The 23,547-nt window shown below is 41.8% G+C and overlaps 1 protein-coding gene across 1 annotated transcript in view; it reads right to left on the bottom strand.

The window, feature by feature from the left end:
• Nucleotides 1-12,695: 12,695 nt before the first annotated feature.
• Nucleotides 12,696-23,547, bottom strand: part of FOXO1 (forkhead box O1) — a 104,661-nt gene continuing 93,809 nt past the window's right edge. The window contains exons 2-3 of the mRNA XM_036250155.1: nt 13,248-14,603; nt 12,696-12,786 (exon numbers count right to left, since the gene is read on the bottom strand). Of these exons, the coding sequence (XP_036106048.1) occupies nt 13,266-14,603 (1,338 nt within the window). The 3' untranslated portion in view covers nt 12,696-12,786; nt 13,248-13,265. The remainder of the gene's footprint in view (nt 12,787-13,247; nt 14,604-23,547) is intronic.

Here is a 23,547-nt window from a genome sequence, read left to right as displayed (position 1 = left end):
AAACGTCCAGCATATGATCTCATTGGTACAAATTCTAGACTAGGCAAAAATAACCAGTAACAACAGACATCAGATCAATGGTTGCCTCTCTATGGAGGGAACTGGTTGAAGAGGGGCACAAGGGATAAAAACATGATGCATCTTGATATATGCAATGGTCATGTATGTAAATTATGAGTCACTAAAAATATTTTAAACATAAAAAGATTCTTATCTATATACTTTTACAGTACACACACATACAAATGTATTTTTTAACAAGAGGAATTGTGATTATCTGGGGTTTTCTTCAAATAACCCAGTGTTCGGGGTAAATATATATGAAACGAGTTTGGCCATAAGTTGATAGCTATTTAACCTAGGTGATGAGTATGTGTAGGCCCATTATACTTTTTATTCTTCCTACTTTCCATGATAAAGAGTCAGAGAGAAAAAGAAAAGGGAAGGCGGAAGGAAAGGAAGGAGTGGAAGAGAAAGGACAAAGTGTCCAACAACAGAGATACAGCCCTGAGGACATCTCTGGACAACCTGGCTCAGTCACAGATACTCTTGTGATGACCCTGAGTCATCAGAAAAGGTCAGGTGGAACTGGATGTGGCTCTTTTTGCAACAGATATCCATGTCCTACTTTTGGGGTCACTTATCAAACAAAATAGAAAAAAGGCAGGCAGCCACAGGAGCCGTGACTCACAGTGACCCAGAGAGCTTCCTAGTTCGGCCTGAAGATACCATGCAAAAGAAATGTCAATGCATTATCATCATGGAGTGTGTGACCCTGCCCCAGGGCAGCTTAGATGCTCCTCGGAAAGGTTGGAAGAGGCTCGCTGCCCTGGAGCTGCAACAAGTTTGGCCTAGGAACAAGGTAATACCTGCCCAGCCCGGGCCATTGAGCTCCCTATGGTAAGCTCATCTCAGTGGAACACCTGGGTCCAGCTTACATCTCCTCAAAGATCTACAAGAGAAGCTGCTTCTCTCCCGCAGCTATAAAAAAAAGGGGGGGGGGTGGAGGGGGCTCATTTCCAATGGAAAGCAGACCCTTCAGAGGCTGACTTATTTTCCTCAGACCTGGATGCATGCAGCTGAGACATTTGGTCACTATGGATAAAGTCAGCTGCATTCCAGGTCTGCCTCTGGGCTCCAGCTGCTTAGTGCTGCTCCACAGTATTCAGAGACTGACTTGCTGCAGAGTCAAACCAGGCCTCAACTTGTAAGCACCTAGAAGGCAGAAGGACAGTCTGCTCAACCAGTTTACTCAGCACTCACAGCAGGTTAAGCTCCTGATGAGTGATGGAAATTGTAGAGTTCAGCACCAGTCATCAGCCCAGTATTCATCTGATCCAAGCAGACTGTTTTTAAAGAATACTCCATGGCACCTTTCTGATAAAACTCACTATGTGTCTGAACAGAGGAGACTGAAAGCTTCACGAGGGTGGATAATGTGTCTGTCACAGAGAAGCCCTAGACTTTGTAGAGGGCCTGGTATACGGTAAGTGCTCAGTAGATGTTTAATTGTTGAAAGAAATGAATAGGTGAATGAATGAATAGCAGTAAATGTTACAACATCTCCACAGACTGGTGGTGGTTCTCGTGTCCAAATATCAGGTGGAATAGTTAAAATGCAGATTTCTCAGGTTTCACACTGCCCCATCCCAGATTCTGAACCATAGATCTGGGGAGGAGACCTAGAACTTGCATTTTTACAAATCTTCTCAAATAAGTCTGTTACCCACAGTCAGTAGCTCACACTCTGAGAAACATCCTGTCCCATTTCCTTGGGGTCTCCAGGAAGTGATCCCCACACGGAGGACGTCTGCCCTTAAAGAGGGGCTCTGCTCTGCTCTTTTGAATTCCAAGGGAGACTAAGAAACCAATATTGGCTGATACTTGCTATCCTTTAACGGAAGATATTACACATTCAAAGTGCCACTATACTCACAAAACCTTCTGAATAAAAAGCCTTTCCTAATAACCCACCCGCTTTTCTTAATCATCTTTTGTCTTCCACAAGTCTTATTTAGAACTGCCCTGGAAAAATCATCATCGACTCATTTCACAGAGAAATACTCAATCCCAGCACTTTCTTTGTGCTGATCAACGACCAGCCCTGCTGCTTTCTAACTTTTCATAGCTGGGGCATTGACTCTCTGGCTCTGAACGTGACGCAGGCCTTCTCACCCAGGTCAGCAAGCTCACCCTCCATGGCTAGCTTGCAGCTCTCCTCCCAGCAGGGCCATCTAAGACAGAGCAAGCTCCATTTCAAGATGTTTAAATCTCGGAGATCCAAAGCTATTTAAACTTCTTTTTGCTGTCAATTATATTAAGAAATTCTAATCCCAGAGGAGTATTATTGCCCATATTAAAGACTGGTTTTTCATTCATTCAATTCACATCAGTTTCTCTGACACTCAGATCCAACAGGGGGAAGACGGCTGGGCCAACTCTTTGAGCAAAGAAAGATAACTCAAAACTCCAAAAGTATTGCACAATATAATGCCCAGTCCTGAAAACATTCTGAAGCCTTTTTAGTTACCAGAAATGACAAAGAAAATTATTTACTCCAGAAAGGTTTGCAGATTGGTGTCGCGGAGGGATCCAAGAATGCATTTTTCTTCTGTCTTCCTCCCTATCCCTACTCCTGCCAGTAACCACGTGACAACAGAATTATTGCTAGTCATCTATTTTTTTCATCATGTGATTTTCTTGAAAAGACAAGGATAATTGCTGTTTCTGAAGGAAAAAAAAAAAAAAGGCACATGATGGTTACATGAGATTCCATACAGCTGTTAAATGCTTCCAGCCATCTAGTGTTTTGAAAATTATTCATGCTTTTAATGGAATACCAATTAAGACAGAAAAAGGAAGTTGGAAGGGAACTGGAACCTTACAGATAATACTAATTTAACATATAGCCCCTAGGGCTCTAAGAACTTTTGAGATCTCTGAAGATACATTTATAAGAATAAATAAAATTTTCTATTCAGGGTACATTTTATCACAACTTCACAAGAATTTCTAAACAGAATTGCCTGACTCCAGAAAATGTCTCCTTTTTACCAAGTCATTGTTTTGGTAGGTGAATTGAAATGGGAAAAATGGTATTGTAAAGGAGAATAATTACCTTCCTTTCAAAACAGTATTTTATTTCAAAAATTTAAATATTTCAAAATAATGTTTAAAAACCAGAATGCAACATCCACATATTTTACCCAATCCCATTCGAGACAACCCATTAAGGGACACAACATTAAGGCAAAGTTACAAATGACAAAGTTTATATCTTTCTCAGATGAGATTCTGTGAAAACAAATCAGCAACTGTCTAAGGGTGACCAACTGCCTTTTTTTAAAATGACTGTTTACAGATTGGCACAACCCGTTTCTATAGACATGCAACCCTTCAGGAGGTAAAGCAGTAAACTGGCATTTCAAGTCTCGTTAACTTTGGAGGTAGAAGCTGTCAAAGGAACTGGTTCTGGCCTCTGAGCCCAGAGAAGAGCTATATGGAGGGAGGATTCCGTGGCCCGTGGAGATGACTGGCTAGAAGGAAAGCCAATAATCCCTTTTAGGCATTTCATCACTGGCCATATCCCCTCTCTTGCCTTTGAACTTTCCTTGGTTGAAGAAACTGAACAGCAGCTCTAGACTTGTCAAAATACCTTGGGCTTCTTGGTCTGCTTTTAATTTGTTGGAATGTTGGCAGGTGCAGACGGGCTCACCAAAGCAAATGCCTTTGGCTGTGTCCAGTGGTCAAGCTTCAGGCTTACTGGGAGTTTGGTGATGACCCAAATTAGTCAGGCCTTGCTCTGAATTTCTCAAGTAGGATGACCATAGGGCTGCCTTGGGAAAACTATTGAGAATTATTATTATTTGGCTACATGCCTCTATTTGGAAAAGGAGGCCTGAAACTCATCTAGTCCACACATGTAAGTACTCTGATACAAGGGGCTGGTGCAGGTTTGAAGGGTAGAGGAAGGTCTTGAGCTGGACCTTGTTGACAAGGAAAGGAGAAAGGCATTCCAAACAAAACTTCCAGCATGTGAAAAGTCTGGAAGCATAAAAGCGAACTGCTGTCAGGTGTAACTGGTGCATAAGGTGGAGGAGACAAGAATGCAAAGGAAGGTTGGGAAGGAACTTGTATGCCACAGATAAAACTTTAATCTATGCACCTGGCCGGTGTGGCTCAGTGGTTGAGTGTTGTCCCAGGCACCAAGCAGTCGCTGGTTCCATTCCCAGTCAGGGCACATGCCCAGGTTGTGGGCCCGATCCCCAGTGGTGGGTATGCAAGAGCAGCCAATGTATGTTCTCTTTCATAGATGTTTCTGTCTCTCTCTCCCTCTCCCTTCCTCTCTCTCTAAAAGTAAGTCAATAAAGAAAAGAATATTTGTTAAAAAAACTAATGTTATTTAGACACCGGGCTAACATTTCTTTAGAAGAATAACCCTCCAGCAAGGGACAGCTTCTTCAAGAGGGGCCCGAGTTCTCTTACCCACCCAGGGCTCTTGGTATATCCACTGAGGTGAGGGCTCTAGGAAGTAATTAACTGAAAATTAGTCATTTGCTGGTAGGGTGAACATATAATTAACCCAAACCCAAACACTTCAGTGACAAGAGCATCTATTAATAATTATGCTGGACACAATTTGCCCAAGTCTGTCTTGAGCATACCAAAATGCTTGGTCACTCCTTTTTTTGAGCCCTTTCTATGTACTAGGCACTGAAATAGGGTCTTAACTCAGGTCATTAATTCTCCCAGTGACTCCAGTAATTAAGTGTAATTGTTTCCATTTGATCAACCATGATGAATCTTAAAAGTAGAACCAGCACCTTACCCTTTTGCATTCCTCTTCCACCCTCATCTTCTAGAAAGCCTCTGCTCACCCTGGCCGGTCTGGTTCAGTGGTTAGAGCGTAGACCCGCAGACCAGAGTCTTGGGTTCGATTCGGTCAAGGGCACATACCTTGGTTGCGGTTCCTCCCTGATACTGGTCAGGGTCGTGCGGGAGGCAGCCAGTCAATGTGTCCCTCTTACGTCGATGTTTCTCTCTCTCTTCCTCTTTATCCCTCCCTCCTACTCTATCTGAAGATAAATAGAAAAATATTCTTGGGTGAGGATTAAAAAATAAATAAAATAAAAAGCCTCTGCTCATGCTTGGGGCATCCATCTACTTCACTGTATACCCTTCCCACCCACTGACACCTACCTGCAACCTGGGTCCTGGTTTCTCCCCTAATTAAGGCTTTGGCATTGAATTTGAGACTTTCTCTCCACCCCAGGTCTGGCTGTCCCTTTGGCTGGTTCCGAAATCTAATTTGAATGTCCCATGCAATCTTCAGACCTTGTTTTTCCCTGACCTCTTCCACTCTCCAGCCCCAAACCTCACTGCTTCCCAGTCACCTGCTGCCATGACCATACCCTGGACCTTGCTACTTCCTGTTCTCACTCCCTAATTTCCATTCTCCCTCTTCCACTATATCCCCCAAACCACCAGTTCTTTAATGTCTTCATTATACCCAAGCAGTGCTATGCTGGTAAATGTTTAACCTGCTCTGTGGGGAAGTAATGCATGCCTGTATATACGTACATTTATTACACATTTACTGATATAAAGGATGTGTGACATACAATTTACAAATAATAAAATACATGATGCTTTTTGTGAATTCTATCAGGCCAATTGATTCTCACAGCTTTCATTGACTTTTGCCAAACTCATCTGTAGCCAATATACGGTGGTGGTGGCAATTCAGCCAGACTTTAACAACTGGACTTATATCCCAACCCACTCCTTTCTCAATACATTTATTTTCTCAACAAATTTAACTAATATAACTTACTTTTAAACTACTTCTCACCCTTGTACAAACTACATTAATCTGAAACTGCTCAGCTTTAGCACAAACAGTAGCACACCATTCATTATCCAGCAGGTCCTCGAATAATGTTTCGTTATATCGATGAGATGCTCTAGGAACTTAAATTTTGTTTATATCAATTAACCTATGGTAAAATCGGTTTTGTTATATACCATCTCACTGAAAATCACAGAACCTATCAACGCTGTTAAATGAGGACTTACTGTATGACCACCCCACCATAGAAATAAAAACCAAATACCTCAAGAGCAGACAAGAGTAAAATGCAGTACACATTTGGTTGTGATGGATTTTGAGTATTTTTGTTTTTTTAAATATAACTAATAGTAAGTTAAATTCCTTCAAATTTAACCATAGGTTCCAACACATCATAGCCCCCTCAACATCAGTCTGTTCCTCTCCTCTCCTCTCCCCATATCCTACAGGTCAGCCTAAAAAGGGAACATGGAATTGGCATCCTCCAGTCTACTAGGTAAACATGACTAGGGTGATGTCAAGGTCATCTAAAGTGTCTCTAAATTTTCTTAGTATGGGTCCACCAAGAACATCTTGGGAAACAAATATCACAACTAATTTGTATTGGGCATACAGGAATGGGCAAAAACAGGTATACAGTTGTGAGTACACAGTTTATTCTTGTATTATTTATTAATGACTGAATTATTTATTTGTATTACCAATGTAAACCTACGTTTTCCCACCCCTGTATAATAGGTTTACAATTTATTAATAACTGCAGAGTAACAAGAGACATACACCTTCACTTCCACTCCAACAAAAGAGGGGCCTGCCAACTCTCTTGGAGTTTGGGTCTGGTCAACTACCTATGTGCTCCCAGGCTTAAGAACTAAAGGGCTACACACGAAAATGCAGAAAAATTATAAAAGTGACCCAAGCAGCTCCTTCACTTATCCTGCAGGGAAATGCTGACTATCCAGAAGCCCCACAAAGGAAACAAATCCCCAAGGGCTACTATTACCTATGCTGACACCAACTCACCCGTACACAGGAAGCCATTTGCAGACATTACCTCATCCTCTAATCTCACATCGAACCAGGTAACAAGTTATCTGCAACTTCTCGTCTGTGAGATCATGGCCCAAGCACCAGAACAACTCACGGCTTTGCTAAACCCCATGTACCTGCCACCAGCATGGATTAAGTGGTGGGCATCTCTGGCTTGTCCTGGAACCAAGCACTAAAATACAAAATGGGTCTCCGCTCTCAGTTCAGCAGAGAATTGAGTTTAAAATGGCCCACTGTGAGCCCTATTCTGAGCAGCTGTTTCATCCAAGGTCATCTTGCTGGAGCAATTTCAGTAGTTACAACACCAATAATGTTTGCAGAAACTGTAGCAAGTATAAGAATCCCACACAGTGCCTAGGTTACTATCCTAGGTAATGTTTAAGTTTCATAGGAATTCTGAAGGTTGACTGGGATTAGAGTTCATGGAAAGAATAAGATGTAAATAATGAACGACAAGCCCTCATAATGCTGCACTCCTTCTTCCTGGAGGATGTGAAGCTCTGCTTTCCACCAGAGGCTTCCAGTGCAAACAAGACTTTCACTTTTGGAAGACATGAACTTGATAAGGGAATTAATGCCAAGACGTTTCACTTAGCCTTCGAGTTCATGTGGTGATAGGAAAGAGGGGAAAGACCGTGTCATGCCACCAGTCAAGCTAAGAAAAGTTGCCCCAATCTCATGTTTTCCTTCTTCCTTTAACAGGTATCTTCTTAGCATGGAGCTTCCTCCTCTCCCAGCACTGCCAGTGAGCAGGCTGCACTGAAAGCCACCTCTCCCAGCCACCTGCAAAAACTGAAAGCTCACTTCTGAACTTCGATATGCCCTTGCCCCACTGTAGCTTCCTCCAAAGGATCCAGATACCTCAGCTGTCTCCTGCCACACCTTGTTTCCTACCACCAGCTAGACTACCTGCCTTCCTCCTTCCTTCATGCCAGCACACACCTCCATTTCCATTCCACAGAAACTTCGCTCACTTGCTAGTTAAACTGAGTCCATGTATTTCAGCTACCATTTTTTACACCAAAATAACTTAGTAAATTAGAATAAGGAACATGACCATGAGCACACCCTCATTTTAGAGGACCAGCCCAGCAACAGAACCACGGCCCCATTTAGGAGCACTAAGAGATGACACAAGGTCCAATGTGTATGTGACACAGACTACTTCAACTGCCTCTTAGTGTGACTGTATCTCTTGGAACAGCCTTTCTCTTACCTAACCACACCAACCAGTCTAAGTTCAACCAGCATCATGGTTGTTAAATCAGTTCAGACATGGAAAAACAAAAGCCAAGGTGAAGTCCTTCGGTGTGGCTGGTTCCCAGGTCAAGAAACAATCCTGGGTACACTTCCTGATACTTCCTTGGCTCTGTGGTCACAGACACTGTCTAAGGAAGAAATTCTCCCCCTCTGCCTTCTGCTCCACCCATGGAATCTACCAGCAAAACCTTCCTTCCATGTTGCTTCCTCTCACCAAGTGACATGAAACTTAGAAACTGATCTAAATAAATGACATCAGATGCATGATTTCATGTATATGCAGAGAGGGTTATGAAAGGGGCCTGCTAGTTTGAGTTCTGGCAGTACAATCAAGGTATTTTTCTGCATTTGGACTACATCAGCAGTTTTCAAAGTGATCCATGCATGAGCCCAGGGTCTGGGAGTAGATGGTTTTATCAGTTCTACCCTCTGTGCTTCTGACTCTCACGTTTTAAAGAAAGGGTTACATTGCTGGAAGGTGGAAAAAACCTGAAGGCTGGACTGACCTTGTGGTGTCTAAACACATAAACATGAGAATAATCTATTTCCTTGTTGCTACTCCAACTCATTCAGACATTTACTTGCCTCGTAAGAGTCAAAACCAAGGAGAGGCTGACCTTCACCCTGGTTTAAAAATGTATTTTAATCAGCCCTGGCCTGTTTGGCTCAGCAGTTAGCGTGTTGGCCTGAGGTCCAGAGAGGCCCAAGTATGGTTCCCGCTAAGGGCACATACCTTGGTTGCAGTTTGTCCCCGGCCCTGGTTGGGTCATACGGGAGGCAGCCACTCGATGTGTCTTTCACGTCGATGTTTCTCTCTCTCTCTCCTACCCACTCCATCTGAGCAAAAAATAGAAAAATGTCCTTGAATGAGGATAAAAAACAAATTTAAAAAAAGAAGTCTTTTAATCGTCATTAATCTAATCCTAGCTCTTTCCTCAGGACATATTATAAAAACAGCAAACATATAAAACCTCCCATCTGCAGCCACTTAGAAAGAGGAAGAAACACTCCTTCAGAAAGGTGTGTGTGACAGCAGCGCACAGCATGGAGAGGCTCTCTGCTCTCCACACTACCCAGTGCCTGCTTGGTGAACTCCTAGTCAGGACCCCTACTTGCCCCTTAGGTGCTTTTTACCTTCAGCAGTCTATTCTGACATGAGATTTAATTGCCCAGTAATTACTGTACCAGGTTGTGGTTTCAGGCATTCCAAAGATGAAGAACCTACACTCCAAGGTTGTTTTATTATCAAGGGATTTTACTTGTTCTTAACTCTAGGGGGCTATGGTCTGATCAGAGAATGTTCACCCCACCCTCCAAAAAAAATACCAGACTTGAATAAACCATGGCACTGTGGTTGAAAATGATAGCAAAACACTGTTTTAAAAATCCTAATGAAGAGCTTATTCTGCACAATTAGAAAAGAAAGACACCAAACCATTTAAACATAATTTATGTACATTTATGGCTTTATACAAAAACAGCAAAGATTGTTCTTGTCTGTAAGCACATCGGCATCATCAGGCACTTCTCAGAGTATTGGAACAGGGACATGGAATTTGCACTGTCACTAAACTCAAGTAGCAAAATGCAGGAGGCATGACTATGTCCTGACAGGACTTACATGGCCACACCTGGCCAAACTGCCAGGCTAGGCACCACCCTCAAGGAGGAGGCCAAGAGTCACGCCCAGCAGCTTTGTTTGCATAAACCACACTGGGTTTTTTTTTTACTGGATGATTACTCCCAAACTAAAATCAAAAAAGAAACTTCTCATTTAAAAGTCAGTGAAAATTAAGAACTCTTAAGAGCTGAATGTAAAAATTTTGTGGGACAAGTAACATATATCCAGCAGCTGAACAAGTGTAAATTGTATACCTTTGGAGAACTGTTTCCATTTTAAGTGTCCTTCTCTGCTTGGGACATTCCGTTAATTTACTGCTCACTGGGGTATAACATTTGCTAATTAATTTAGACTTTGTCAGTTTGTCAAAGCAGAACTTTCTATGTAATGTGTCTATTATCTAAATATACTCCATATGCTTATATTACAGAAACAATACTTTATATTTAAAATATCTGAATAGCTCTATAATACAATATGCTTTTAATAACAGTACAAACCAGGGAAAAGAAGTCAGACAAGGCTGTATAGGTGGTATCATTTGCACATTTCACAGAGCAATCATGTACAATAACCGACACGATAGCTACTCCAGAAAGTCAGTATTCGTACAGAAAAGCATCACCAGAGGTCACATGTTTTCAAAATAGACAAGGTGCCTTTCACTGGAGTTCACTGTGCCCCGAGAGCTAGCTACCCAGTATTCATGTCAGAATTTCAGCACAAAGAAAAATTTGAAGGAAAAAAAAAGATATTTACACAGATGTAGGAGGAAGAAATGTGTTACAGTCACACTGCTGCAGTCTAGTGCTAACAGTGATGCTGGGGGCTGTCTCGGAGGCTCCTGTGACTGGCACCGGTGGGGAGAGGCAGTGGTGGAACGGAGACACGCAGGCTCCACACCAACAAGCTGTTGTACATGCCCTGCTGAGAGGAACTAGGGTTTCTAAAACCAGACATATTTGGAGTGTCTAACAATAAAGACGGTTAGAGAAGTGGTTGTTTAATGAATTTTTAAAATAGTATAAGTTACAGTGGGAAGCTTACAACAAAGCTGACCCCTGTAGGAAATCTATCGAGGACACGTATGTTCTTGTTAAACATGTAGGAAAAACCAAGCCAACAGAGATGCAATTCACAGATAAGACAAAACAAATGTGATTTGGGTTAAGTATATAGAAATCAGAACCTTCTCAAGCAGGCAAGATGAACATTTTTGTTCAGCTGTTCGTTTTATTTTGCTGACTTCAGGCATCCACATGACTTGAATATACCAATGCCATAAGTGGGACACAAAGCCAATTAATTTGGTCTGTCAGTTACAGGTAATTGGAAAATATTAAAACATAATGATCAGAATTATAGTTTAGGTTGCTAAAGGCTAAAGAAATTCTTATGCAAAAGCTTTTAAAATGAATTCAAATATACAACTTACAGCTGATTTGTTGGTTTTCAAATTAATTGCCTCAATTTTTAAACAGGTTATTTTCCACTTGATAGCCATCTGTACTCATGAACACAAAGCATTGTACAAATAACTGAAGCCTCGTTTCCAAATCCCCCCCTCACTTACTTCCCAGAGTGTGCTATGTAATCTGCAGGACAGAGGGAGAGAGCGATGAAATGTGAGTGTTGACATACCCTTCAAGGCAGAGCTATAAAACCAACCTCCACCTAAACCAAAAAAAGCACAGAATTATGAGGGAAAACTTTTGATGAAGCTTAACTTAAAATGGTTGTTGATCAAAACCCCAACTGAGAAAGCAGTGCTGTTTTAGATGCAGATCTCCCTTTCTGATCTACCACATCCCAAGGCCTCCCAGGAGTATCTGCCATGACAAGCAGACAGGTGTCTATCAGAAGACTCAATGCTATTCAGTACACTTAGTTCACAGAGTAACAGCAGATGTAATTTCTTTAAAATACATACATAAAAACATATCAAGTTCTCCTAAACATGAAACACAAAATGTCCTTAACTATACATCACTCTCCTTCCAAATTAGGGCCAGAAACATTGAGTATGCAAATACTAATTACAATGATTTTAAGATTAGTCAGAAACATCACCGAGCAGCATCCCAAAGTATACAAACCAGTTAAGCACGTACAAAATTAGCACTAATCCAGTTAGAATACAAAATGCAAATTATGGATGCTGTCTCAAAAAGCTGGAATTCCACAAATTTACAAACATACTGTAACAAAGTAGATTCTAGTTTTAAGAAAACATTACAGGCCAATATCTATTCCAAAAATGATCTCAAGTCCCAACAATAACATCAAAAAATTATTTATCTGGAAATTAGAACCATTTATATGTTTGTACAAATTTGCAAATAACAAAAAAATAGAAAACACCTGTACAAGGCTGGCATTTACTCTATTCTTTTTTTCAAAAGAGTTTGACAAGTCCATTAATTCAGCAGACTGATAGATTATTGGTTCTTGTGAAAATTATGTGGCAAAATGAATAGGTCCAAAGCTGTTCAATGAAGGTGCAGAATGGAGAGCTTGGTTCTCTGTGATTCTCAGTTCAGCAGAACACAGGTAGTACAAACAAAAGTTTAACTTATCACGGACATGAGACCATCACAGTATTACAAAAAGAGTATAAACTTTCCTTGGACCAAATGGATATTTTAAAAAACAAAACACACACAAATACAATTCTGTAGCTACTGCTTATATACAAAACTTGAAAGCACACCAGGATCCGAAAATCTTTTCTGCAGTTATATGGTGTAGTGAGTTTGGCACTTGATTGTAATGAAATTTCCAATGGCACAGTCCTTATCTACAGTAGCACATAACCTGCAAACATTGGGCAAACATCCTGTACAGGAAAAATGTCTTCGCTGCCAAGTCTGACGAAAGGAAGGAAAAAAACCTTTTTTGTGTGTGTGTGTTTTTTTAAATCAAGAAAATGAAAAGATGGGATGAAGAACATCTTTGGACTTCTCTCAGTTCCTGCTGTCAGACAATCTGAAGTACTTTTAAGTGTAGCCTATGGAAAAAAACAAACAAACACAAACAATTAAAAAATAGCCAAATTAAAATCAATGCAACTTAACATATGAGAGTGACAGACATACTGGGGGAGGGGAGTAGCTAGAGCTTTCTCAAACAGCTCTGAAATCATTCAGTGGGGGAAATTCCACTTAAAAAACCCTTTAGCATTTGATTTATATCAAATGTATTCATTAACCTAAGAGCTACAAAAAAGATGCAGCCATCTAACTGTTAAAAGAAAATCTTTAAAGCAGTTATGGAAGGTTCCATGTTTAAACTCAAAAGGAAAATTTATAAGCTGTAAAAAGGGTGAAGAATGAATAATGAAAGATGCCTCTCTGCAAGAGGCAGCTAGTTGACCTTTATAAAGTCCTAACCATGGAAGATAGATGGCAAGTTAGTGTTCCTCTCCTATAAGTTCTGTTTTTAGGTCTTTTGATAGTGGAGTGATCTTACCTGCTCACTAACTCACTCTTAGCCTGACACCCAGCTATGTGTTGTCGTCTTGACACTGTGTGGAAAGCTTTGGTTGGGCAACACATTGTCAAAATTAAAATCCAACGTATCTCCATCCATGAGGTCATTCCGAATGATGGACTCCATGTCACAGTCCAAGCGTTCGATAAGCATGCCGTCCAAGTCACTTGGGAGCTTCTCCTGGTGGAGAATGCCCATTCTGCCATAGCCATTGCAGCTGCTCACCGAAGAGTAGCCCCCAAGGGCATTCACCTGCATGGGATGGGGCAGAGGCACTTGTACAGCTGTCTTCACTGGGGCTAGGCGGTTCATGGCCGAGGTGTGAGGCATGGTGTTTACTGCATGGGGCAAGGCACGCCCATTAACTACAGACGTTGGCTGAGCATGACCAGGGTGGGTATGGGAGCTGGGATTCATCATTTTGTTATGAGATGCCTGGCTGCCATAGCTTGGCATGACTGAATTAGGGCCCATCAACACATTCTGGCCCAGAACCCGGTTGTTAGGTTGGGCCACCCCAGAATCCACTGGTGCCATAATGTCATTATGGGGAGGAGAGTCAGAAGTAAGTAACTCCTTCAAGAGTCCTGGAGCACAGTTATACTGATTCAAACCTCCATAGCTCGATTTATTGTCCTGAAGTGTTTGCAATGACATCTGGGGCAAAGGGCTCATGCTGGATTGGCCATAGGTATATTTTTGGTAGTTTGGACTGGGTGAATTCAGACTGGTGTTTGGTGGTGCAAATGAGTAGCATGGTGTCTGCTGCATCATGGTGCCAGGTGAAGACTGGGTTGAAACAGTTAATGATGGTGGTGATGACAGGAGGTTGAGATTATCCAAAAGGTTTTCCATGTTTTCAGGATTGCTTATCTCTGACAGACTGGGCAGAGTAGAAGCCATTTTTGCAGCGGAGGGTGGGTACACCATTGAATGCACATCCCCATCGCCAAGGTCATCCTGTTCAGTCATGATGGGAGAAAGTCTCCCACTAATAGTACTAGCATTTGAGCTAGTTCGAGGACGAAATGTACTCCAGTTATCAAAGTCATCATTGCTGTGAGAGCCAGGGCTGGCAGGCCATTTAGAGAATTGAGACCCCGGACTGTCCCCAGCACCCTCTGGACCAGACTGGAGGGATGCTTTTTTCTTGGCGGCTCGGCCTCGGCTCTTAGAAAATTTACTGTTGTTGTCCATGGACGCAGCTCTTCTCCTGGGGGATTTTCCACTCTTGCCTCCCTCTGGGTTGAGCATCCACCAAGAACTTTTTCCAGTTCCTTCATTCTGCACACGGATGAACTTGCTGTGCAGGGACAGATTATGACGAATTGAATTCTGTAAAGCAAAACATCATGTTAGAAACACAGTACTTCTCCAACTACATGGAAGTCCAGATTTCAACCCATACAGTCAGAATGGTTCTGAACCCCACTAAAAAAGAGTTCAAACCAGTACAAGAAAAATATTATTTGATCTTAAAAACAGTATCTGTATCTTAATGAGGGAACAAAATTAAATACACATTATTATAAATATAAGTATATTTTACAATACAATTACACTGGTTTTACAACTTAAATTTTGTTTAGTTAGTCAGTGCTATGCAAATAGTACTTCCTAACAAAGTGCTGTAAAAACTCTTTCCATTTTATCACCCTCAAAACTATTGCCAATTCTCTTAAGATTGTATAATATGCCATTTACTCAAAGTAAGAAGTTTTGCATTACTGGGCCTACATAATTATGGGGGGGGGGGGGAGGACAGCATATATTCTTAATCAAAAATTAAAAGCCTAAAACTCTAAGACTTAGGTTTATTTAAACCCTTAAAGTCTATTAGGCAAATAGCAAATACACATGAATATAAGAAAAAAATGGATCTTCTTTTTTTTTAGAAAGTTGAACTGCCTCCTCCAAGGAAGAAAAATTTAAATTCGAGTGTAATTTGCCACCCCCACCTCCCCAAAATAACCAGTAGTATACATCAACTAACCCAAGGACACTGCATCCATAGTTACTCTCTGTCCAAAAAGACAACCTAGGAGGGGAGGAAGAGGTGGCAAGCACAAATAGCTTGAGGCTTCAACCTGCTAAGTACAGCTCCATGACTGAACTGTGCTACGTATACCCCTAGAACAATTAATGCTCAGTGGTGTCAGGTACATGGTAAGAGTCACCAAGAAGAATGTATTAGATCCCAACTTTGGGGACATAAGTTTTCACCAATCGAAGCTCCATTCCCTTCCTCCTCTTCACTGGGGTGTGGAAAGAAAGTATTATAAATACAAACCCACAGCTCCAAACACACAGGCTCAAGTTCCAGTAGAAGCAGCAAAGCACCAATCTGACCCCCCACAACTGGACATATACTAAGACTGACAGCATCCACAGGGCCTCTGGGACAAACAGAAAAGGAAAGGTGGGCTCCCTAAGACATAGGACTTCATCTTATAGCTTTCAGTCCCCAGCATACAGGACAGGGCACACAGCAGACTCTCACTGCCTGCTCACTGAGCAGTGCCGCCTGTCATCGGGGCCCCGACCCCAAGACCAGGAACAAGATTCTCTGAGAGTCCTAGAACCCTGGGAGCAGGGCTGAGCCCCTTGGATCCATCAGTCACCCCTTTCCCTGACCACGAAAAGGCTCTGGCTGGATTTGTGGTCACACCGGGATGCAGCCACAATGCCCACATCCTCATGCCATCAACATGCCAATCATTGTGCCAGAACAAAGGCTGTGTAAGGCTGGACAAGGCCAGAGCTCCAAAACAAACCATAAGCTCAAGTTTTTTCTGTTTAAAAGAAAATAGAAAACAGAATAAAATAATTTTTTTTCACTTTCTAAAAGGAGATTTAAAAGTTAGAGTGAGGCCGGACAGTCAGAGCTGAAAAATCCACATTTCAAAACGCTCTCTGACCCTCTGTATTACATTCCACCCAAAGGTTGCAACACAGCAGCTATGACAAGCCCTTCTGCCAGGGCACACAGAGAGTGTGGATCAGACAGGGCTCTGAGCGGGCTCTTCAGCCTGGGTACTGGCAGGTATGTCAAGTGAATGACAGCAAAGGTTCTTTTGTTTCCAAAACTTTCCTCTTCCTTTCCACCTACAGACCTGTCCCCAAACTGAAGACTTCCTAAAAGAGACCGAGGATTATGTTTCCCTAATGTCCTATTTCATTCCCATGACACTCCCTTATGGGAAGGTTTTCACATACACACACGCAGGCGCGTGCACACACACACGCACATACCCTCACGCACCCTCCCACAGCCAGAGCCTCATCTGCTGGGCCAACCAACACCAGCAAACCAAGTTCCAAATTCCTCCTTAAAGAAGCATCCCTGGGGTGGACCGGAATGGAGTCAAGTTCTGTGACCCTGTGACATGTTCTATATGCTGAAAGCCTGGGCATTTGCACAATATTCCATCATGACTACCTTGTTCTTTGAACACAACAGACACACACATAAGCTACAATGAAGAAATCTCTAGAGAAAAGGAAGCTAGACTCCTGTCCCTGTCACATTTAGTTAATGATAAAGGGGAAAGATCTTCCTAGATGATAAATTGCTGGCTGTGTCTCACACTAGGGGAGGGGTGGCGCAGCTCCTCATTTATAATTAGATCAGTTCATCTGCAAATGCAATTGGGGGACATTTTTAATAAGACTGCAGAATACACGATGATGAAATCTTAAAAATTCACTAACTCAGATTGGACATACATTAACTCGCTAATTAGACTTTTTTTAAAAAGGCCCACAGCAATCCCTTACTTATTAAAACATTATGTTACATATTTTTCTAAGAGGACATTTGAGGTCGCTCTTTGAGTAACAGAGCTGTCTCCTAACTTTGCCAACAATTAAAAAAATTTTTTTCCGAACAGGAAAAAGTTTTCTGTGCAGGGTTTGTTACATAAATTCCTGTTTTTCACACAGCCAGCAGGACATTAAAGAAGCTATGACTTCCAGCGGGATGGGGGTGGGGGTGTTGAAGAAGTAAATCTTGTTTAAAAAAAAAAGAAAAAGTGTTGCTTTTTAATGGTGTTATGTCTGCAGGTCTCTGCTGGACATGGCCAAGGCCAGAGGAAAGTGTGGTTCATCCGTGGAACCATGCAGCAGAACCACATGTACCCTCAGTGCTCTGAGATAGTCAGTTCTTAAACTATGGCCACTTACCCAAACCCCGAGTTTCTGCATGATGCCACTGAAGAAAAAGGCAAGTCAGCGAATCCCCCCCCCCCCCCACTAGCTGTATTTCTCTACAGCCCCAACGTTCTGCGAAGCAGAGCTGGCTTTCCTTACTCTGGACATACCTCCCTCTGCAACCTGCTGCCCCCCTCTCCCTGCCATCTGCATGCCTGGCCACTCCAAGCAGTGCAGTACTTTCTTCTTGGGAAGCCTGATCCAATAAACTGCATGGATGGCGTGGGTGAAGCAGTATCCTGGACACTACATAAACTTGCTTGTTCAACCCACTCTGCTGGCTGTTTCTAAGTCAGGTGCTCTGTTTTATGTGCTCTACAGACTGATTTCAAGCTCCTTAAAGGGCGAGGGGCTAAGTTTGTTTTAATTTCCTAATCTTGAATCCCCTAACATGCTCTACACACAAGTAGAGTCGATGACCATTTGTTGATTAACATCCAAAAAACATTACAGAGAAGATGTAATATCTTACACATCTTTTATTCATTCATCCCTGTACCATTTTATTCATTCATCCATGTACCAGTTTATACCAGGTAACATTTACTGAGACCTATTTTCTGCTACGTGCAGCAAAGGACAAAAGGAGGGATTAGACACAGACTCTACCCTAGGGTGTTTTATGATCTACCTAGGGAAAGAACAAGTCCACCTAAATACATACACAAGACAGAAACTGAGGCACAAAGGACTACCCAAGAACACTGACTTTTTCCCACCAAAGGTCACCCCCCCATCCAACCCCACACTTGCCAACTTCGATATCAGCCCAAGTGTCCCTTCCTCCCAGAAGCATTTCCTGATAACCCCAGCCCATCCTGCAGCTCTCTAACACAGGACCTTGTTTACTCACCATATTGTGATTCTGCTATGTCTGGTCCCTTGGGAGCACATCTGGCTCCCCACTACACTGTAAGCTTCATGAGCTCAGAGACCTGGTCTGTCTTCTTGTACACTGTATCCTCACAGCTCCATCACCAAGAAGGCACTCAAGTATCTGCTGAATGGATTAACAGGTTCTACATTTACAGGGCTGTTGTGAAGATTAAATGAGATAACACATGTTAAGTGCTTACCTCAATCAGTATTAGCTTGTGTTGCTATTATTAGCATCATTAGCATCATGGCATCTATAAAATAACATGTCTACATTTTAGAGACTTATCTATATTATAAACATTGGTCTCATTTCTTTATAGTCATACTTGGCATTGTTTCTACTAACATGAGGCTTTTACATGTTAGTTACTAGAAAAATAGACCCGTTTGGGGGTAAGAGTTAAGATATTCACTAGTGTCTCAGATGCTGTGCACAGATGTTAATGTAGGAATTCAGATACTATAGCTCATCTATTAACACACTTGGTCAGTGTTATCAGAACCCTTAAGTCTTTTTAAGGTGCTGCTGTCGGGCCTTGTGTGTGGGCATCACACACTGTTGTGGGCTCTCTGGATACAGCCAGTGTGTGACAGGGAAGAAGTGGCCAGGATTAAAGCAGGGCAACTTCAACAGGCCACAGTGAGGGATAATTACAACTGAGCTCTGCTGGTCTACCACCTGCCTGGCTAGAGAAGCTGGCCCCTAGAGACCCTGAGGGAACAGGATAGGAACTGCACCCCACACCCCAAGATGCTCTCAGCACCCACCACTGTCTAAACTCTAAAGCAATAAGCCACCAGCCAGTAAAGTATAAGAAATATTTATCCTTTCACTTATTCACTTATCTCATTTTTTAAAAAATTTACATTTGCAAATGTGTTATATAATATGCACAATATATTGGTATAGTATAAAGAACAGATGTAATATCAAAAGGGTATACAACTTTTACAAACACATTTAAGATCACTAATCTTATTATGGTAGACTTCTAGTACACTAGAAGCTCCAACAAAGAAAACCAAGGGGTCAGAACTAGCCCTAGAGTCAAGTCTAGCAAACTCTTTACCCCCACCCCCACCCCAATCCTGGGCGTAGAAATGGTCTGGTCCAGCCCTGGGTTTGCACCTCTCCTTTCTTCCTCTGCCCTGACACTTCTCATTACTCTGGGCTTCCCTGGACCCCTGCCCTCCTGAATCCTATCTTTTGACCTGAGCTGCTGCAGCTAGGCTCCATCTAGCCTATCTATCACTGTACGTGGAGATCACTACCTCTCAGCCATGGGTCTTCCCATCACTGCTGCACTCCACTTTTCTTTCTGCTTAACAGTACTAAGACTTCTCTGGCATCTGTGTTTAACCAAAATAAAACAAAACCAGCACAACCTGAACACATCCTGCTCATGAATCCCTGGCCTTCATACTTTATAGTTTATAAACTGCTTCCAAAATACCATCTCATTCCATCCTTGGAGGAGCCCCATATAAGGCAGATATTATTGGCCCAGTTTCAGAAAAGGAAATGTGAGGCTCAGAAAATGAGCTGCCCCGCTAGGGCTCAGACCGAGGTTGGAAGACTCTGCATGCAAACCCCTCCCAGCTGGAAAACCAGCCCCTTGGCTTCACCATCATTAAGAAGACTGAGGTTGTATGTGTGCATCTTATGGGAGCGGAAAGAATTTTGTTTACAAATACTAGTTTACAAAACTTGTTTGCTGCCTAAATGGGTAATAAATTTTAAAAAAATAATTTGCTTTTAATTCTAATGGTTACACTTTGTGCCAATAGCCAAAGTGTGAATTTCAGATGTGAAAGTTTGTGTCAAGAGGCTGTGGGGACCCATGAGGAAAACGGAAAGGTCCCCAGAGCCTGCCACAGCCCGAAGCTGCCCGCTGCCCGCTGCCCGCTGCCCTGGGAGAGGGTGGGTGTAAACAACATTCACCAAGCCAAACAAAAGAATTTCCAAGACACTGGAACACATGACTAAATGAATTTGATGTTCCAAGAATTCTAGAAATTCTTTCAAAATGCTAACTAAACTAGATTTTTCCAAAAGCATTTTATCTAATTTCTGTGAACTTTATAAGTGTGTGAGATTGTTTTGTGGACTCCCAGTATGAACTTTCCTCCCTCCTCCTGCTTCCTCTCTTTTACAGCATCTCTTCCTGCACTTCTACCAGTGAAAACAAACTAAGGAGAAAGTAGGAATAATCTCTACTCAACAGAGTTCCTATTAGAGTTGCTAATAAAACAACTTTGCAAAATAATCCATTTTGCTTGCAAACAAAGAAAACAAGACCTTTTGTCAATAGTTCTTTTTGCAAGTGATGTCAATGGACATATGCTACCAGTAGACAGCATATAAATTCAACTTTAAAAAGTGTTGCAAGAGTCTGGCCAGTGTGTGTGGCTCAGTGGTTGAGCGTCAACCCATGCACCAAGAGGTCACCAGTTTGATTCCCAGTCAGGGCACATGCCTAGATTGTGGGCCTGATCCCCAGTGGGGAGCATGAAGGAGGCGGCCAATCGAAGTTCTCTCTCATTGATGTTTCTCTCTCTCTCTCTAAAAATCAACAAAGAAAAACAATTTTTTTAAAATAAATAAATAAAAAGTGTTTCAAGATCCGCTGTAAATAGCTAACCCTACAAGCTTACACATTAGGCCCCAACATTCAACTTTTCTTTCATAAGATTGATTTCATTTCCCAGAAACCTGTCCATTCTTCTGTCTAAACATCAATGTTCCCAAAGGCCGGTCTCACCCTCTGCTTGCCCTAAGGACTCAGGCTTCTCCAGTAATCTATAGACAGAGAACATGCAGCCTCATACCACTTTCAAACTGGAGGTCATCAGGCCTAACACCCTCCTTTTATATTAAGACAGAGCTCAGAAAGATTAAAATGCAGACAAAAAGCTTATGTGTGTCCATTTACAAAAAAGCAGAACCACATGGGGCTGTATTCCTAGAAAAATGTAAAACAAGACTCAAAGCCATGCAATGCCCCTTCCCCTACCAAACCAGTTCTTAGCTATAGATTTTCAAATGGGTATAGATATACATTTAGCTCTAAAAGCTTTATCTCTGACTCAGATCATTCCAAAGGAAGGAAAATACATTAAAGCAGCTTCTACTTTAAAAAAAAAAAAAAAAGCATGTGGGAGATTACGCGCTTATGTAAAACAGTACCAAGAAGACAAATGTAAGAACTCTGAAGTGCCATGAGAACTTTTGTGTTTGGGGGAGGTGCAATGGGAGGTGGAACCCAAGGTCAGACTGACTTCAGGGCCACTCTGAGTGAGTCACTTGTTCTCACTCTGCCTCAGTATTGGCATCTGTAAAACAGAAATGAGTATTACAAAGGACTGTTAGGGACTAACAGGCATAATACACATGGAAAGTGCCCATCACCTGGCACAAAACTGAGAAAATAAAGGTTGGTTATTTAGTGATAGACAGTGAAGGGTAGATAAACAGGAATTTGTAAGCCATCATGAATGGTTACAACTTGATTAAACACCATTCATCACAAACTTCCTGTTTAACAGGCAGCTCAAGGCAGCTCGCCTTCCTTCTGCTTGTTTCCATGTCCTCACAACTGAGCTGCAATTCTTGTTTTACACAAAAATTGTTTTCTCCTCTCAAGGAGATTTAAAAATTTTTAAATTTGATCGTTTAGCATTTTCTATTAACTTTTTGGGTAACCTATGCTAGAATACATGTGGTCAAAAGTTATTCAAGATGGAGATACAACAATGGACTGATGACAGATTATATACAGAATGGCAATTATTAAAATGATGCTCTTTCTCATTTCTTCTCACACACTAGTTAGCTACCACCATTTACTTCACAAAGAACAAACCCCAAGAGACAGACAATTCCAAGAACATATTGTAGGACAAAATGTTTGGTAAAGAGATGTGCTCCAAGTGAATGGGACTATGGTATAGAAAACAGACACCTAGGGAAGCAAGGGAGAAAACAGATAATGCTCCCAGTTTGATCTTTAATAAGCTCTCATATTAGTCAAAAGCCTAAACATTTCAGAGTCACACATCAGCCAATAACCTCGTATAAAGAGAATTTAAGAAAAAAATCCTGAAGGATGGAACAGAAAATTCACTTAATGATATTAAAACTATTCCAAGCTTTTGCTTCTCAGAGGTCATAATTAAAAAGCACAGCGGGCACTGACAGGTTTGGCTCAGCGGTCTGGGCATCAGTCTGTAGACTAAGGGGTCATGGATTCGATTCCTGGGCAAAGGCATCATACCTGGGTTGAAGGTTTGATCCCCAGCCCTGGTTGGTGTTGTGGGGGAGGCAGCCAATTGATGTGTCTCTCTCCCACATCGATGTCTGTCTGTCTCTGTGTCTACCCCCCGCTCCAATCTATCTGGAAATCAATGGGAAAATATCCTCAGATGAGGACTAAAAAAATTTTTTAAATGAAAAAAGCACAGTGATTTCGCTTGCTGTGTTCCATAGGAAAACCCTATTTCAAAGAAAGCTACCATTTTATGAAAGAAAGGGCAAAGCCCTTAATTTTCAGAATATGAAACTGGAAGTCTTTCCTATACCATTTAATGCCATGTGCTTTACACACTATCAGAAACTAGGGACCCTAAAAGACAAATCCCAAAACAATCCAAGTGAGGTTAAAGCCTTAGATACGAGTTATCTTCCCTTCTTCCAGGTCATGAGGTTTTTTTTCTTAATCACTTTCCTTCTGCAACTTCCATGAAAGCTGCTACTGTCAACTCCTATTTAAGTCTAGAAACAGAGACTACCTCATGCAGTCGTACACTTGGGCCTCACATTACTATACAAGCCAACAAAGCCAACTCTAAAATGAGTGTCATCAAACCTGACTAATGAGGTCCCAGTGGTGGACACAGAGAGACTAAATTTAATTTAGCTAAAATTCTTTAAAATGCCTCTTTTTTTTTTTTTTATAAGGGTACTGTAGGTTACTAAGGACTTCAAAGTAGAGCTTGTTTCTCCTGGGATTAATTTAATGTCAGCACAGCAGCTGTGGGCATCCTTGGTGACCCTTTAACCTACTTTACACACTTCCTTCCTCAGAGAAGCAGAGACCGGGTACTGCCAAGTCCATAGCAGAGTCACAACTCCCTACCCTGCCCATCTGGTAACCAAAAGGAGTCTATCCTTTCTGAATTTTTATTTAATTAA

This window comes from Molossus molossus, unplaced genomic scaffold (genome assembly GCF_014108415.1).
Source record: "Molossus molossus isolate mMolMol1 unplaced genomic scaffold, mMolMol1.p scaffold_m16_p_9, whole genome shotgun sequence".
NCBI classification, from domain to species: Eukaryota; Metazoa; Chordata; class Mammalia; order Chiroptera; family Molossidae; genus Molossus; species Molossus molossus.
The sequence above is the reverse complement of the archived record's forward strand: the minus strand, read 5'-3'. Positions and strand labels throughout refer to the sequence as shown.